Genomic DNA, 18,224 nt, shown 5'->3' with positions numbered 1-18,224 from the left:
AATACACAGTGAAAACCTCTCATTCTCCCTCAAAACAGAACAATTTAAAAGATGGAAAATGTCATCACCCACCCAGTAGGCCAGGCGGGAGCATAAAAGCTATGAAAACCAGCAATTCAAAGAGCTGGAATGCCTTGTATTCACCTGGAGCAAAAATACATCTTAGTGAGTGTTGGCCAGGTTTCTCTGGGTAGGGCATTCTAGACGCAAGGTGCCATGAAGAAGATATTGGAATGATTTGTGGGTCAGCTCTAAAAAAAATTGTGGGGGAGAGCTATTTCAAAACAGGTGTGCAGAAACACAAAATAATCTGTCTCCCTGTGCCTTACACACTTGTACTGGAAAGGCAGGGTGATCTGCTCACCAGTTCCCAAATGTGACTGACTACCTGTGCCAGTTCTGTGTGCTGTTAGGTGCTTTACCTTTTATGAGGTTGCAATCCTGATCTGCTGGTGTCTTTCTGCTGGGGAGAGAGAGGGAGAAAACTTATCAAGCAGGTTCAGCCACATTTTCCATTCCGACCCCAAGGTTCTGGATTTCTTTATAGGCGGCAAGAGCCCTGTTTTGCCAACTGGTCTCCATAATGGGTAAGGGAAGGTCAACTTCTAAATCGCAGAAGCAATCGGTGCCCCAGATTGGCACCTGGACAAACTCTGCAGCAAACAACCCAACTCTCTGCCCCCATTTGGGCAGGTGCACTCACAATTTATCCCGTTACCTAAGTGGTTCCAGCAGGGCTTTTTTTCTGGGGGGACACAGGGGTACGCATACCCTAAACATTTTGTGAATCAAAGTTTGGCCTCATTGAGGAGCAGTATTTCAATATGAGTAAGAAAATGAGAGTACCCCTAAACTTTTTTTTAAAAGAAAAAAAAGCACTGGGTTCCAGGAACACTCCCAATTCATGTACCTGCTCCTTTGGAGGTAAAGGTAAAGGTAAAGGGACCCCTGACCGACTCAGGGGTTGCGGCGCTCATCTCACTTTGTTGGCCGAGGGAGCCGGCGTACAGCTTCTGGGTCATGTGGCCAGCATGACTAAGCCGCTTCTGGCGAACCAGAGCAGCACACGGAAACGGCGTTTACCTTCCCGCTTGGAGCGGTACCTATTTATCTACTTGCACTTTGATGTGCTTTCGAACTGCTAGGTTGGCAGGAGCTGGGACCGAGCAACGGGAGCTCACCCCGTCACAGGGATTCGAACCGCCAACCTTCTGATCGGCAAGCCCTAGGCTCTGTGGTTTAACCCACAGTGCCACCTGCGTCCCAATTCAGGGCAGGCAACTGGAGCCAAGAACCACACATTCACAAAGCCTCTGTCTTCTCAGGATTCAGACTGAGCCTAATGGCCCCCTGAAGGCTGCTACAGGCCTCTCAAACCTAGAGATCTCTCCTGTCAGCACGGCCAGTGCTTAGGGGTGATGGGAATTGTAGTGCTGCAGTAGGTTTCTGGAGAGAGTCAATTTGTGTGAAGTGAGAGGGCAACAGCTGCCTGTCCCCGGTGCAACATGATCTCAGAAGGCGCAATCTATTTGCAGACTCTTTGCAGTGACTGGATGGGAACTCTTCTTGTACGTATGCGCTCAACTTGTGTTTGTGGCTGTATGCGTATCGTACCGTTGGAGCAAACCGCTTTCCCCCAAGGAATCCTGAGAACCGTCGTTTATCTCTCACAGAGCCACAATCCACAGCACCCAGTTCCCAGGCTTCCTTGTGTTTGTTTATTAAAGCCATGTGCCTTAAAAGTATGGTGTGTATGCAGCCTGTTGTCAAGGGGAGATTGCAGGAAAGCTATAGTTCATGGACCTTGTTATGACTGTGACATCTCCCGCTCTTCCAGGATGGGATTGAAAGGAGCGCCCCCCCCCCCAAATTACAGGGCGAAGTGGGAGTGGGGGCCCTACTCACCTCTTCTTATGACAGAGGAAAACCAGCAGCAAGAGAGCCGAGGAGATGAGCACAAAGCCTCCAATCAGCAGCATCACCAGCAATGGGGGCCCTGGAGAGAAAGGAAGGGAAACAGTTCAGTGCAGGAAAAAGGGGAGAAATGTACAAAATCAGGCAAGGTGTGAAGGAAGTGGAGACACAGAGAAGGCTTTCTCCCTCTATCATAATACCAGAATGTGGGGTCACCCAAATATGCTGAACGTTGAGAGATTCAGCACAGGGGAAACAAAAAGAAAGTCCTTAGAAGCATAGAATTGGAAGGGACCCAAGGGTCATCTAGTCCAACCCCCTGCAATACAGGAATCTCAGCTAAAGCATCCCTGACAGAAGGCCATCAACCTCTGCTTAAAAAATGAAGGAGTCCACCACCTTCTGAGGGAGACCGTTCTACTGTTGAACAGCTCTTACCTTCAGAATAATTCTTTCTAATGTTTAGTTGGAATCTCCTTTCCTGCCATTTGAATTCACTGGTTTGGGTCCTAACCTCTGGAGCAGCAGAAAACAAGCTTGCTACACCATCCATGGAACAGCCCTCCAGATATAACCCGTCATCATTTCTCCCTCTGCTCCGACAGCTAAGCCAAGCCACTCCTTGTCGCCAGCGAGCGCTTACCTGTTTTTTCCGAATTGATCACTATTCCTGGGATTCGGGTGAAAACGGCTGGGCTGCTGGTCAGGAGAGGGGACTCCTTGGGGCCACTGCGAACTGCAAAGGGGTAGAGCTTCAGGGGACATACTTAACGCACCACAATTCAGGTGCTGCCTCCTAACTCTTACTCCATAAGGGTCCAAACACAGCCCGCTGTCAACCTCCGGCTACAACATGACATAGCTGCCAAGTTTTCCCTTTTCTCGCGAGGAAGCCTGTTCAGCGTAAGGGAATTTCCCTTTAAAAAGGGGAGAACTTGACAGCTATGAAAATGGGTTATAGGGGGCAGGTTGCTTTTCTCAAGTCAGAGCATGTCTCCATCTGGCCTAGTACTGTCAAGCTCTCCAGGGTCTTGGGCAGAGAAGAGTTTTCCCCAGCAGCTGCTCAACCGACGCTCGTCCATATGGGCAAACCTCAGCCTGCTCCAGCTGCCTTATCTTCTTAGAACCAGTGCAGAGCGTGGCACAGACTTGTCACATTCCTCCTTATCATTCCTCTGCATTGCCCTTCTAGGCCTCATCAGGGACAAAACTTGAACTAGTGGGATCTGGCTCTCATTTGCTCTGCCTCTTCCTGTCAGTAGCTCTGGCCTCACCTGCAGGACTTGATGGTGCCGCCGCCACCAGGGGCTGCCTGGTTGGCCTTGACTTGTGGCGGCCTTATACAATGCGTAAAATGTTACAAACCCCATTAAAACCCACAAATAAATAAATTGTCTTTCCAAGAACCAAACATACAGCCGGCCCCACCCCACCCCTTACTTCCGCCGTCGCTATAGGGGTGCTGGGACTTCAGGCGAGCCACTTGGCACCCCAGAAGCGCCACTTTCAGAGCGACTCTCTGGTTCCAGCTGTGGGGCACGATGCGCAGGTAGCGGGCCAGGATCGGGGGGATGAAGGCGTTGGAGACTTCTTCGTGGCTGTTATTATTTCCTTCGAAGACCTGGGGTGGGTTAGAGAGGGTGAAATGGAGGGTCAACTGCGGAGACCTTTCCAAGGCAACCTTTTGCTACCCGTTTCCCATCCTGGCCTAAACCATTCACCGGTGCTAATCCCTCCACACCTTCTCCTCATGACCACCGTTGGATTTGTAGACCTTCCAGTTCTTTCCATCCCTGCTGGAGAGGACTTGGTAGGACTTGACGTAGTAGTCGTGCTTGTGAGACGATCCCTTAGTTATGATTCCTGGAACAGAGATGGGTTAAACTGGTACCTCACATACGGCAACGCTGCTAATGTGCGAAATAGGCTCCTGTCATGCCACCATTTTGTCAGCCGTGGAGCTGCAATTCCCAGAGTTCCCTGGGAAGAGCGAGTGGTTGTTAAAAACACTGAGAACTGCAGCTCTGCAAGGGGAAAAGAAACCTCCTAACATCTCCCAGCACCCTTAAAAAAAACCCACTACACTTCTTGTGAATTGCCCAGAGATCTTAGGGTGAAATAAAATTAACCCACTTCCCAGGATTCTACAGGGGAAGCCATACATGTTTAAAGTGGTATGATCCTGCTTTAAAAGTGTGGTCCAGATGGGGCCTATGTTTGCTCCATAGTTTAAACTATGCCTTTCCTGAATCCTCTCACATTCAGCTTTATCGGATGGCCCCAAGTTCTGATATTGTGAGGGACTTGTAATATAGAACAACAACAGCTACCAAGTCGCTCCTCTGTGGACCACTGGGACCTGATTCTTGAAGCTTTTTGAGACCAGTCAGCTTGTATGTTTAACCCTATCCCCTTGCTCTGCCAAACACCAGCCGGAGAGGCAATCAGATAAGCCCCCTTTCCATTCATGCGTTCCCTTCCTGCATTCCACTCAGCCCCCAGCCACTCAGCGTCACAATGCCTCTCTTCTTCCTCATGCCAATTAACAGGCTAACATTCTGGGTTTGCCACAGCAGAAAGGGCCCAGCTTGTCCTCGGGCCTTGCCAAACAATAAAGAATGACTCTGAAAGGACATAATATGAAATTTGTTCCCTGCGATGGTGGCCTGGGCCATATCCCTGAGGTAACGAGGGGCAGTGGAGGAAGTAATGGGGGAAAGGAAGCAGAAGAAGGCAAGAGGAAGGCCTCATCTGCCTTGTGCATTTAAAGTAGGATCATACCACTTTAAACAGTCATGGCTCCCCACGGCTGACAGCCAGGGCCACCCCCCTGGACTGGATGCAATAAGTAAGAAGGAAGACTGAAGTTGGGAGGGCAACACCCCTTTCCCCCTAATGGACCAGTCCCCACTGAAGTGATGGGAAGGATATCTGCTTAGGACTCTGGAAAGCTTCTGCCAGTCAGAGCATATTGGGTAAGAGTCATGATGTATCTCCCTCCACTCTGCCTGTGGAAACAAACAAACAAAAAGATGCGGATACTTACTGACCTGTGATGTTCCTCTTTCCACCCAAGTCTATTTCCAACCACTCATCTGCAGAGCTCTGAAGTGCTGCCCAGGAAGTGCCGTCGGCACCGAAAGAGGCTTGCTCTGCTATCCAGGCCTTGTTCTCCCCCATGACGTTCTGTTCGTGCCAGTAGGATGAAGCGTTGAAGCCAGATACTTCCAGGAAACTGGAGCAGGCTGCAGAAGGAAGGAAAGGGTGGCCTTTGGCTGAACGCTAGGAAAAAACATGTTTCCAGTAACAGAAGTTCAGCAACGGGACCAATTAACTACAGAGGTAATGGGCGCACCTCTCAGTTTCGTTTCTCTTAAGGGTCTTGTTTTTGCAGTCTTAAATTAGATTCTCCACATTTTTGCAGCAATTTGTGGTTGTTGTTTTTAAGGTTGAAGACTCATCAGCATCATAGCGGGAATAGAAATCCCTTTAAACAAATACACCAGCAAATTTGTATGAGTGGCATACCTTTGTGAAAGATGAGGCGTTTTTCTGATAAAGATCCCCTATTCAAAAGGAGACAGAAAGATGGATAAGATTAAGGACTTTGAGACTCGGGTTGCTTCCAGACAACCTCTTTATTGAGCATCCACCCTTATTTGTTTGCAGGGAGATTAGACAATGTTGGATATTTAATGAGCATCCGTTCTGATTTGTCCCCTCACCTTTTTGAGTAAAGTCCATTGGCAAAAGTTGACTCGTAAAGAGTGATGCCCTTCTCTCGAGACACAGTGACCTGTCCCCCTTGCTCATCTAAGATTACGCCGGCATGGACAGCAGCTTTGCAAAGAACAGATGTCTGCAGGGAACATATATTATGAGATGGTGAAAGGAAGGCGATGGTGGTGACAAATCCTCAGGCAACAGAAATCCATCGGGAAGACACAAGGGAAATGGAGAACATTATTTTATGTATTTAACAAAATTGGTATACCACTTACTTGATTAAAAAACAACAACACCCACGCACCTCTAAGTGGTTTACAAAGTAGAATTGAAAATATTCCTTAAAAATATATAAAAAACCCATTTAAAAAAATGAAAATAAGCAATCTTAAAACCACTCTACATAATACTAAAATTACATTCTGAGCTTAACTGCTGATCTTCCCATACACCAGATGTGTTGCAGGGATAACTTTACAGAAACAACGGTTGTATCAGCATTGAAGTTCTATTTATTGTTCACTGCCTTGGTATCTTTGAAAAAAAGCCATTTCTAAATATCTTAATAAAGAGAAATAAGTAAACAGAGGCAAAAAAAAGGGAATTGGGAAATAGATGTGTGTTTTGTCCATGTGAAGAACCACCTGTAAATAATGTCATGTTTCTTTTTAAAGAACTATTTAAACACAATCTGAAACATTTTAATCAACGCCGCTCCTGTCTTTATCATACAATACCCTGTTTGAGGCTGGGGACTAGCGGGGTTTATTGGTAAGGGGGCTCAGCAAGAGTTGAGGCTCGGCTGCAGAAGGTCAGGACCACGGTCAGCTCACTGTGGGGCTGCTCAGCAGAGACCTTGGGGGTACTGCTCTGGCCACCATCAGCGGCCAACTGGGAGCTTAAAGGTGGGCATTTCAAGCCTCACTCTTTCTGAGCGACACTTGAACCTTTCAAAAACAGTGCAGTGTTTTCTGCAGCCCCGCAGGAAAACATATTCAGTCAGGGACTTTCCACTGTGACAATTTCAAAGCTCCCCTGTTTAGGGAGGCTTTTTAATGTTTAATAGATTATTGTATTGTATTTTTCTGTTGGAAGCCGCCCAGAGTGGCTGGGGAAACCCAGCCAGATGGGCAGGGTATAAATAATAAACATTATTATTATTATTATTATTATTATTATTATTATTATTATTATTATTATTATTTTGCAGCCAAAAATAACTTCTGAAGAGTCTTCTGGCTAATTAAAAAACAACAACAACAAATTTGTTACGGCATAAGCTTTTGTGGATTATTTCATGCCCCTTCAGATGGTATGTATGGACTACAGCTCCCATCAGCCTCAGTTAGCTTGGCCAAGGGTCAGGGGTGATGGGCGTTGTAATCCGAAACACCTCTGCCTTTCTGAAAGCATGACTCACATCTCGGTAGCCTTGGTTCGTGTTGCCCCAGATGTCTCCCGTTACTCCTTTGCAGCCTGCAGGGCAGTAAACTCTGCAAGAAAATAAAAGACATCATAGTGTTGGGTCCTTCTCTCTATGTGGGAGCAGCTCTGTAAAGCTAGCCAGTTTTCATATATCCTCAGGTGGCATTTGCATGCTTTTTAGGGTTCCATTTCTACCATGCTATAACTACTCTGTGTCCTTGGGGCTCAAGGACACTAAGACTCAGTCCTAGTTGAACACAGATTCAAATCCCTACACTAGGGTAGCACCACAGAGGGCAGCAGCCCCACAAACCTACTTGGAGGACAGGTTTGTGCTGGCCTAGAGTTGTAATTTTTTACCCTATGGTCCCAAGACGGGTTACAACAATTAAAACACAGCATTCATATTAAAACACAATGTTACACTGTATAAAAATAATTAAACACTTAAAATCGCAAGAATTGGTGGGTCCTAAATCTCAAGCGTCAGAGGTCAGGGTAAAGAGCTGTACCTCCAGCATTTTCCGAAAACTGTATAATGACAGTGCCAGAGGGACCTATGTGACAAAGGAGCTCCACAACTTGGGAGCTGCTAGAGAAAAGGCTCTCTCCTGAGCCACCGCCCTGAAGCTTCTGAGGGTGGTGGAACACCCTTGGGTGATCTTAGCACCCAAGAGGGTCTGTGGGGAAGTAGGCGGTCTTTCAGGTATTGGGGGGCCCTTTAGGGCTGTAAGAAGAATCCCATCTATGCTTGGAATCTCACGTAAGGGAACACTCACCTGATTTGTTCCATCTCATAATGGATTCCCTTCTGCAAACAGGAGATCAAATCTAAAAGAGAAGGGGAGAGCTCCATTGGGTAAGAGTTCAGAACTTAGGGCCTGGCTGATTGCAAGTCACAGTGATTCTGATGCTCTGACCCCTTGATCTGGATACAGTGGATTGCCTTCAAATAAGTCCTACTCACGAGTAGACCCACTGAAATAAATGAACCCAATTCAGTCATGTCCATTAACTCCAATGGGCCTATTCTGAGTAGGGATCCAATCCAATGGCACCATCAGAGCAGGACATTTGGGCAGAAGTCTATGACCAGCAAAATAGGCAGCAGGGTAGGCTTACCTCATTTTAAAATAAGTGATGAAACTCACACTTCCAGCTAAAGTGTGTGTGTGGTCCAGTGTGGGGTGGGGTGGGAGAGTAAGACCATTTAGTCTAAACCAGGCATCCCCAAACTGTGGCCCTCCAGATGTTTTGGCCTACATCTCCCATGATCCCTAGCTAACAGGACCAGTGGTCGGGGAAGATGGGAATTGTAGTCCAAAACATCTGGAGGGCCGAAGTTTGGGGATGCCTGGTCTAAACTTTGGGTCTAAAACAAGCTTCCTCAACCTGGTGCCCACCAAATGTTTTGGACTCCAGTTCCCATCAGCTTTACTCAGCATGGCCTATGGTCAGGGATGATGAGAACTGTAGTCCACCAACATCTGGATTGTACCAGGCTGGGGAAGACTAACCTAAAATTACCTAACCGCATCACAGTCTGGATCCAAATGTAGTCTGGGCTTATAGAAATCAATTCAGCTCTGCAGAACTCACTTTTTCCTCTGTATGTGAGGAAAACAGAGGCAAATCTGTTGTGCACCACAAAATTTCAGGCAATAGAAACAGAATCAGTTCTACTAGTTCAAAACTAACAAAATGAATCCCAGTAGGGACAAATGTAAGGTTCTGTACTTAGGCAGGAAGAACCAGATGCACAAATATAAAATGGGGGCACCTGGCTTGCAATTAGTACACGCAAGCAGTGTAAAGGGCTGTCACATAGAAGGTGGAGCATGCCTGTTTTTCTGCTGCTCAAACTACAAGAAAGGAGATTCCGACTAAACACCAGGAAGAACTTTCTGACAGTAAGAGCTGTTCGACAGTGGGACAGTCTCCCTTGGGAGGTTGTGGACTCTCCTTCCTTGGAGGCTTTTAAGCAGAGGTTGGATGGCCATCTGCCATGGATGCTTTAGCTGAGATTCCTGCATTGCAGGGGGTTGGACTAGATGAGCCTTGGGGTCCCTTCCAACTCGACAGTTCTATGACTCTATTCTATCTTCTGGAGAGTGTCATGGGTTGGCTACCCTGGCATTAGGAGATCCAGCAGCACAAGCTCAATGGAAGTAGATGGGGAGCTGCACACCTATGAAACATGTTCTAGGAATCTGTTACTGAGAGAACTGCTTAGGCAAGAGTACCTGATTGGCAGTGCTATGCTTGTAGCAGATTAGAAACAAATGTCAAGAATGTAGTCTGTTCCAAGATGGACACAGCGGGTTTTGTTTTCCCCAATTCTCGTAAGAGAAAGAATACCAAGCAGTCCAATGTCTAAAGTTTCTCATCAAACTTGAGAAACTCATATCCTCTTACAATCCCTCTCAAAAAATCTCAAAGGGATGATGGGGTGGCGGTGGATGGTGACTCACAAATGTTTGTGGTGTGGAAGCCCCAATGACTGGCTGCTTGTGTGGGGCCTTCAAAGGCAAAGGCCAGCTGCAGATGTTTCCCATTGGCATTCTGCCTGCCAGTGTCAAAACACTGCAAATGCTTGTGCATATAATGGCTCATTTACGCTGCTTTGGGGAAGGGCTGTGGTTTTGCAGGTTCAATCCCTGCCTGGCATCTTCAGATAGAACTGGGAATGCCCAAGCTTGGAGCTCTGGAGAGCTATTGCCAGTCAGTGTTTAGACAATACTGAGCTACATGGACCAATGGCATGACTCACTCTGAGACGACGTCCTCTGTTTCTCATCCTTTGGGAAAGGGCCACAGCTGAGCGGTAGAGCATCCGCTTTGCATGCAGAAGACCCCAGATTGAATCCTAGGCATCTCCAGGGTTTCCCTTGCTTGAAAGCCCAGAGAGCCATTGCTAGTTAGCGTAGACAGTACAGTGGTGCCTCGCAAGACGAATTCAATTTGTTCCGCGAGTCAATTCGTTTTGTGAAAAATTCATCTTGCGAATCACGGTTTCCCATAGGAATGCATTGAAATTTCTTTTTTTGCCCATAGGAACGCATTAATTAAATTTCAATGCATTCCTATGGGAAATCACGATTCGCAAGACGAATTTTTCGCAAAATGAATTCGTCTTGCGAGTCACCATCAGATCGCAAGACGCATTCGTCTTGCGAAAAATTCATCTTGCAGGGCATTCGTCTTGCGAGGTACCACTGTATTGACTGAGCAAGAGGCATCCATGTTCTGACTTGTTGTAAGGCAACTTCCTAGGTTCCTACGTCCCACCAGCAGGTCCGTCAGCTGGCAAAGGTGGAGAAAAGGGCAATTAAAATGATCAGGGGTCTGGAGAACTTTCCCTACGAGGAACAGTTTACTGTATGAACAAACACAAGTACTTAAAAAATAAAAATATCATTATTTTTATTTTATTTTTAATTAGAAAGGCATTCCTCAAAGGGCAAGAGTGGCATATGGGTGAGTTCACCGAGATGCAGTGATGGAAGTGGAGAGTGTCCACTGGCAGACTTTTCCCAGTTACCTGAAACTTTCCCCAGTTTTCTCAAACTTTGCACCAAATGCAAGGTGAGTATCTCTCTTACCTGACTGGTTGCCACTGGCATAAGAAAGGAGGAAGCCACGTCCCGAGCGATGTGCTGTTGTGTTGAACAAGATGGTCACTGAGGTGGAGTCCATCACCAGGACTGTGCGTGGGGGATTTGAATTGCTACAATACGGGCCTGGAGAGAGAGACAGAGACAGAGACAGAGACAGAGACAGAGACAGAGACAGAGACAGAGACAGAACAAACAAGTTATACTCATGAATCATTACATCAAGAAACACACTGGTCATTCAGCCCAGCCTTAAGCAATCATCTTCATCTTCAGCAATGGATCATCAGAGAGCTCAGATTGATCCTTGATGTCTTAACTTTTCTACCTTCAACTTTTGAATGCAGAGAAGCAATCAAAAAGATGATTCCCACACTTTTTATAGAAATATTTTTATTGGTTTCCCATATTTATGATAAAAACTATGAAATAACGTTAAAAAAAAAACCCCAAACCACAGTGTCATTGCCTTATTCCTGAAGTTAGCTTAGCAGGTCTCTCCACAGGTTGCCATGAGTCAAAGGCAGGTTCTGAACACTGTCCTCATGTTGTATGAAGTCAAGGAATGATTACCAAGTATCGAAGATATTAAAGGGGTTTGAGTTCTCATTAGCTGTTCATATCTGGCATGTCAGTTTTTCAGCAAATGCTATTGACCAGATCCTCATGTACCACAATTCAATGTTCAGACCATCAACTGGTTATCCAGTCCAGGCTATCTCCATGCACACTGCAACTAAAAGAATGGTTCAAAGTTCCTTGTGGCGGACCTACAAAGCCAAAATCAGGCATCCCCAAACTTCGGCCCTCCGATGTTTTGGACTACAATTCCCATCTTCCCTGACCACTGGTCCTGTTAGCTAGGGATCATGGGAGTTGTAGGCCAAAACATCTGGAGGGCCGCAGTTTGGGGATGCCTGGCCAAGATGCTTCCCTTACTAACCTTCTTACAAAGGCAGCAAGACTTATTATTGCCAAAGTGAAACACTGGACTATTTTGAAGAACAGTACAGTGGTACCTTGGTTCCCAAACGCCGAAAACCCAGAAGTAAGTGTTCCGGTTATCAAACGTTTTTCGGAAGCCGAACATCCGATGTGGCTGTCAGTTATTGTTTCCAGTGCGCCTGCACCAATCAGAAGCAGCGCCTTGGTTTCTGAACATTTTGGAAGTCAAACAGACTTCTGGAATGGATTAAGTTTGGCGCTTTTGTTTTTGCGATTTATTTTGCGTTTTTGTTTTGAGGCTTTTTTGGTTAATTTGATTTTGTGACTGTGTGGAACCCAGTTCAGATACTGATTGATTGATTGATTGACTAATTGTGTGACTGTGGAAATGGATAAAAGCCCCCCATCCAGACAATGACTATCATCAGTGCAGGTAAGAAAATAAATTAATTTTAATTTTTATCATCTACAATACTGTCTTATTTATTTTATAGTACAGTAATTGATTATTGCTTTCATTTTATGGATCAATGGTCTCATTAGATAGTAAAAGTCATGTTAAATTACTGTTTTACGGGTTGTTTTTAAAAGTCTGGAGCGGATTGATCTGTTTTGCATTACTTTCTATGGGAAAGCGTGCCTTGGTTTTGGAATGCTTTGGTTTTGGAACAGACTTCCAGAACGGATTAAGTTTGAGAACCAAGGTACCACTGTAATATCAAGTATGGACACTGGCAATAATGAAGGGGAGAGGAACCATATCAAGCAATTGCACATCATAAGATACAACAAGGAAGGCAACTTTTTTTGGGGGGGGAAACAACCACTTTGCAAAAGGAGGTATTCCTTTATTGATTAAACCTGGTGAAGGGAACCTTTGGCCCTCCAGATGTTGCTGAACAGCAATTCCTATCAACCTCAGCAAGCATAGCCAATGGCTCTGTTGAAATCTTGAACCTTTTTCTACAGTACTGCCAACGTTCCAGTTTCTTCCTCCCTCCTTTGTTACGCAAAGTGCAAAAGTGCTGCTCCAGATGGCAATAACCCAAGCTTCACCTGGGTAAGCCTCGCAGATCAACTAATAAAGCAGAATGATGGATGGTCCCATATAAATCCACCACTAAATGCTCTATAACGGCCTTGTTGACATGTTACACTCATGCAAAAGCAAAACCAACCCTTCACCAATCTGGAAGGGACCCAGAGCTGATGGCAGTTGGGAGTCCAGCAATATCCGGAGGGCCACACTTTCCACATCCACAGAGGACAAAACCCTCTCTGTCTCTTGAGGCTGGGGACAGGTAAATCTGGCAATTTCAGTTCTTCTCTGTTTCTCAGTTTTCCACATCAGTTTGCAATTTTATTACCATTTTTAGGTTGTCATGAAAATTCATCAGCCAATTCCTCCAGATACTTTCGTAGGCCGTTTTGCCTAATATGTGCATTTTGTAAGCACCTTTCTTTAAGACAACACACCTTTGCATGTTACTTTCACTGGCATATGCATTTTAATGCTCACTTTACTATAGTGTATGCATTACTGTGCACCTTATTTGGCCTTGCAACATCCTTCAAATTTAGAAGGATGCCTGCGTTTCGGTTCATGTGCTGCTTCAGGAAGTGTGAATCTGAGAGGCTCACCTTTAAATTCCAAACGGATCCCCATTCCCCCCCCCCCCCGCCATACATGTGACCCAAACAAATGAAGAGAGATTTAACTACCAGCTATGGCCACCCAATTCCCCCCTTTTTTCTTTCGGCTCCAAAACAACTCAGAAAACAAATCCCCTCGTGCTCTCAGCCATGTAATCCAAATTAATTTGCAATCTCCCTCTCCCCATTAAGACCCCGGATTAACAAACTACCAGCCTTTGCCCAGCACTTTGTAGGAAGGGTCTGATCAATAAGTCCCTGTTTTATAACGGGCAGATTTGCACGGCACAGCTTCCCCCTCCCGCAAGCCCCAGCTGTCATTTCAGCAGGCCGGCCAGGAACACCAAGACCTGTTGCAATGCATTCTGCTCTTATTCGTTTTATGGCTCCCACTTCACTTTAACAAGAAAGGCTTCAGGCCCATGTTCACGCATTCTAATCCTCCGTGCAACTGAATGGGCAACCTAGACGGCAAGCCAGCTCTGCAACTTAAATGAGGGGCAGGGAGAGAGGGTTACTCAAACTGCCAGTGCGGAGGGCCTGATCCAGATTAGGACTGTAGCTTGGGGTGTGTGTGTGTGTGTGTGTGTGTGTGTTGGGGAAAACTTTGACCCTTTGCGCCTCAATTCAGATCCTTCCATGCTGGCTATTTGAATTGGGGAGGGGGGGATTCCATTCACCGCAATGTGAACTTATTCCCCTTAGGTCAACTGACTGGGTGGGTGGGAGCAGAGATCTATATTGGGAACATAGCTGGGGGCAAATAATTAAAGCTCTACTTCTTCCTATATTGGGAATTTGAGTTGTGTGTGTGTGTTTGTATATGTGTGTGTGATATAGATTGCTGCTGGATTCAGGGCATCTGAAAATATATACAGGCAACACCCCATTTGTGGGTGGGTTGCATTCCAGGTCATTGCGTGCTTGTGTGAAATCACATGAAATCGGAAACCCATTGAAGAAACCTGCCAACACCTGCCCTGCCCTCCAGTCTGCCCTTTTAGAAGAGAAGAAGAGAAGAGTTTGGATTTGATATCCCGCTTTATCACTACCCGAAGGAGTCTCAAAGCGGCTAACATTCTCCTTTCCCTTCCTCCCCCACAACAAACACTCTGTGAGGTGAGTGGGGCTGAGAGACTTCAAAGAAGTGTGACTAACCCAAGGTCACCCAGCAGCTGCATGTGGAGGAGCGGAGGCGTGAACCCGGTTCCCCAGATTACGAGTCTACCGTTCTTAACCACTACACCACACTGGCACTGACGTTTCAGTGATGTTTCCAGGTCATTTCCAGGTTCAGTGCTGTGCCCCTGTGCACAATTTTCATAGCTTTTCATATGCCCTCAATCCAGCAGCAATGCACACACAAGAACTGGAGGCTGCAGAGGCACCAGTTAAGGAACTGGACCATTTTCAGGGCTCCGAGTTGACTGTTGGAGATCAGACGACCACTGGGATGTCTGAGAGGACCCTCCAGAAGAAGCTCCTGGACCATCAGGGCCTACGGGACCAGATCCAGGACCCTAACAGGATGCCTTCCCCTGAATCTGAGGAAATGACCTCCCAAAGTCCATTCTATCCCCGAGAATCTAGAATGAAAGACAGCAGATGAGGCAAAGAGGAAAGCCTTTGCCTTCACACACTGGAACGGCCTTGCATGTCCTCTGTGAATCATCTTAGATGGACCATTAATGTTTGCATGGATGAGCTTCCTTCCAGTACAGACTTGATAATGGAAAGGAGGTGTAGATGACTAGAACAGGGTGGGTGGGATGCATTTGGAAACATTTCTGGCTGTGTCTCTCTCCTACTCTTTGTTCAGGCCTGCTTTATAGCTGGCTTGTGAGCATATGACACATTTTGCTTGCCCATCAGATGTTACACAAGCATTACTGACAGCTCTTGTATGGGCCATTGCAGGCCAGCGAGTGGGAGGGCGGATGGGAATCTGTGGTCTCAAAGCGCTATGCCAGAAACTCAGTAGAGGTGACCAAATAAGCAAAAACACCCACTCCAAATCACACAACACTGTCACGTCCCAAAATCACTGGGAAGTGTGGGAAATCAATTTCTTCATGCAAGGTCATCTAACTTTCCAGCAAACAATTCAGAAATGAATGCTTAATGGGGATGGAAGAGAAAATTCATTTTGTTTCCATTTTAATGAGAAAATACCTATCTCACACTTCTTGAACCAATCCCTGCACCAAAGCACAGCTATCTTTTGAAATCTGCACATCTCTGAATTTTGCAATGCAGTTCTCCAATCAAACAATATGTAGACAAATGTGTCTGTTTGGGGGAGACAGTGGAAATAGCATTAAAAAACAGCACTTTATTATAAGAGATTGCTTGCAAAAAAAAAAATCAGTTACGGTATATCTAAATCTAAAAATCGTTTATTAGGAAACATTGCATGAAAATACCGACAATTTTTTTGTGAGGATTTTTTCTTTCTTTAAAAAGTTTCAAAGTGCTGCAGAAATACAGAGAAATGAATTTCAGACTGGGGAAATGAGAAACCTAGAGCACCAAAAGGTCTGTCCATTCTTAATGCTCAATGATTCGCTTATACTGTCTAATCTGCCTGAACATTTTCTGCAAACAAAGCAAGGAGGGTTATAATAAACAGATCAGCTGAAAACCAACCTAATTCTTGCTAGTAAGGGCATGCAGGGCAGACGGGGAGGGGAGCTCCTTGAGGCAAGACCCTGAACCTCTGTGCTGCAAAGTCTCCTGTAGATGCTTCACTCTGATTAACCAGCCATAAAACTATGGCTGAGTCAGAGTGAGTGATTCCCACATCCTCATCTTACCCAAACACCATTCTGCAAAGAGCTCTGACTGGGACAATAGGGCAATCATGAATTATAGAGCCATCACTGGAGTCACTGTGTGCCAAAAAAAAAAAAAGGCGCCTTGTATCCTGCCTGCAGCTAGACACCCACACACGCTTTTTAAACAAATAGTCATGTGTGTCTCCATCCTCATCAGCCATTAGACATGCCTCGCCCCAGCTCCTAACTCCAAACTGATCCATCAAGGAAGATGAAATGGTGGGGAAAGGGAACAGATTCAGAGCCAAAACAGATCTGATGATAATAGTAATAATAATAATAATTTATTTATACCCCACCCATCTGGCTGAGTCTCCCCAGCGACTCTGGGCGGTGATGTGTGTGACAACCACAACAGGCCATTTACTGTATACCTGAAGGAGCGTCTCCACCCCCATCGTTCTGCCCGGACACTGAGGTCCAGCACCAAGGGCCTTCTGGCAGTTCCCTCATTGCGAGAAGCAAAGCTACAGGGAACCAGGCCTTCTTGGTAGTGGCACCCGCTCTGTGGAATACCCTCCTATCAGATGTCGAAGAGATAAACAACTACCTGACATTTAGAAAACATCTGAAGGCAGCCCTGTTTAGGGAAGTTTTTAATGTGTGACATTTTAATGTATTTTAATCTTTCAAAAAAAAAAACCAAGAACATGGCCACTGGTCTCATCACCTCCTGGCAAATAGAAGGGGGGGATGGAGGCAGTGAGAGATTTTACTTTCTTGGGCTCCTTGATCACTGAAGATGGTGACAGCAGTCATGAAAGTAAAAGACGTCTGCTTCTTGGGAGAAAAGCAATGACAAACCTAGACAGCATTAAAAAGCAGAGACATCACCTTGCCAACAAAGGTCCATATAGTTAAAGCTATGGTTTTCCCAGTAGTGATGTATGGAAGTGAAAGCTGGACCATAAAGAAGGCTGATTGCCAAAGAATTGATGCTTTTTAATTATGGTGCTGGAGGAGACTCTTGAGAGTCCCATGGACTGCAAGAAGATCAAACCTATCCATTCTTAAGGAAATCAGCCCTGAGTGCTCACTAGAAGGACAGATCCTGAAGCTGAGGCTCCAATACTTTGGCCACCTCATGAGAAGAGAAGACTCCCTGCAAAAAACCCTGATGTTGGGAAAGATTGAGGGCACAAGGAGAAGGGGACGACGGAGGACGAGATGGTTGGACAGTGTTCTTGAAGCTACAAACGTGAGTCTGACCAAACTGCGGGAGGCAGTGGAAGACAGGAGTGCCTGGCGTGCTATGGTCCATGGGGTCACGAAGAGTCAGACACGACTAAACGACTAAACAACAACAAAATCTTTGTTGGAAGCCGCCCAGAGTGGCTGGGAAAACCCAGCCGGATGGGCGGGGTACAAATAATAATAAATAATAATTATTATTATTATTATTATTATTATTATTATTATTATTATTATTACCAACACTCTTCCTTTCCCCCTTTGTCTGGCTCTCCTTCCCTTTGTTTGTTTCACTGCTGCTCTTTCAAATTGCAGATTCCTAGGGAGTGGAGACTTATGTATACATCACCCCTGCCCTGTGGGAATCCCTTGCAGATGACAACAGAGAGCAGAGGAGGAATGACCGCTGGGAGGAGCCCAGGAAGAAGAAACGCAGTGATACACCTGCATCAGCAGAATCGGACGCCTTCATCTTCCCCAGATGCAACAAAACATCTCTCCCTCATATCTCTGCAGTCACACCAGGCACTGTAACTCTCCAACAGTTTGACTTTACGGCAAGGCACAGTCTTCCATTCTCTCCCAAGACAGAGGGGTGCCAACAATTCACAAGTGCTGTGGGACACAGAGGGTGCAATAAAAACTGGGGGTGGACCACCTGCAGCCTCCATTAGGCCTTGGCCTCATTTGATCTGGGTGGGAAGGAAGGAAACTACCAAGTGGGGAAGGGGTAGTTGGAATAGGGAGGGAGGGGTTCTCCTCCCTCTTTTTAGTCCACCCATCACTGGGCTACGCCTTACCTGCTGACAATGGAGGTTAGTCCATTAGTGCACTGGTTCACCTGCCTACCTTCCAACATAACCAGTTCAGAGGGAGTGATTGCCGGCTTAGTTCCATTCAGCGTTGCCCTTCTAGAACTCAG

General features: G+C 46.0%; 1 protein-coding gene and 1 long non-coding RNA gene across 4 annotated transcripts in view; one reads left to right on the top strand and one right to left on the bottom strand.

Annotated features, from left to right (window-relative positions):
* LOC118087425 (discoidin, CUB and LCCL domain-containing protein 1) overlaps window positions 1-18,224 on the bottom strand; it is a 37,353-nt gene that overhangs the window by 3,746 nt on the left and 15,383 nt on the right. For 2 of the 3 annotated variants that reach the window (XM_035120049.3, XM_088672402.1), the window contains exons 3-13: window positions 10,668-10,805; window positions 7,845-7,896; window positions 7,061-7,133; window positions 5,640-5,773; window positions 5,443-5,480; window positions 4,965-5,159; window positions 3,656-3,777; window positions 3,355-3,535; window positions 2,558-2,650; window positions 1,906-1,996; window positions 423-463 (exon numbers count right to left, since the gene is read on the bottom strand). In XM_035120049.3, the coding sequence (XP_034975940.3) occupies window positions 423-463; window positions 1,906-1,996; window positions 2,558-2,650; window positions 3,355-3,535; window positions 3,656-3,777; window positions 4,965-5,159; window positions 5,443-5,480; window positions 5,640-5,773; window positions 7,061-7,133; window positions 7,845-7,896; window positions 10,668-10,805 (1,158 nt within the window). The remainder of the gene's footprint in view (window positions 1-422; window positions 464-1,905; window positions 1,997-2,557; window positions 2,651-3,354; window positions 3,536-3,655; window positions 3,778-4,964; window positions 5,160-5,442; window positions 5,481-5,639; window positions 5,774-7,060; window positions 7,134-7,844; window positions 7,897-10,667; window positions 10,806-18,224) is intronic. The other variant, XM_035120050.3, reaches the window with a different exon arrangement.
* On the top strand, window positions 10,508-17,970 carry LOC148685380 (uncharacterized). The gene is made up of 2 exons (XR_015950647.1): window positions 10,508-10,650; window positions 17,618-17,970. It is a non-coding gene; the product is annotated as an uncharacterized LOC148685380 (long non-coding RNA).

Source organism: Zootoca vivipara, chromosome 6 (genome assembly GCF_965207765.1).
Source record: "Zootoca vivipara chromosome 6, rZooViv2.hap1.1, whole genome shotgun sequence".
NCBI classification, from domain to species: Eukaryota; Metazoa; Chordata; class Lepidosauria; order Squamata; family Lacertidae; genus Zootoca; species Zootoca vivipara.
The sequence above is the reverse complement of the archived record's forward strand: the minus strand, read 5'-3'. Positions and strand labels throughout refer to the sequence as shown.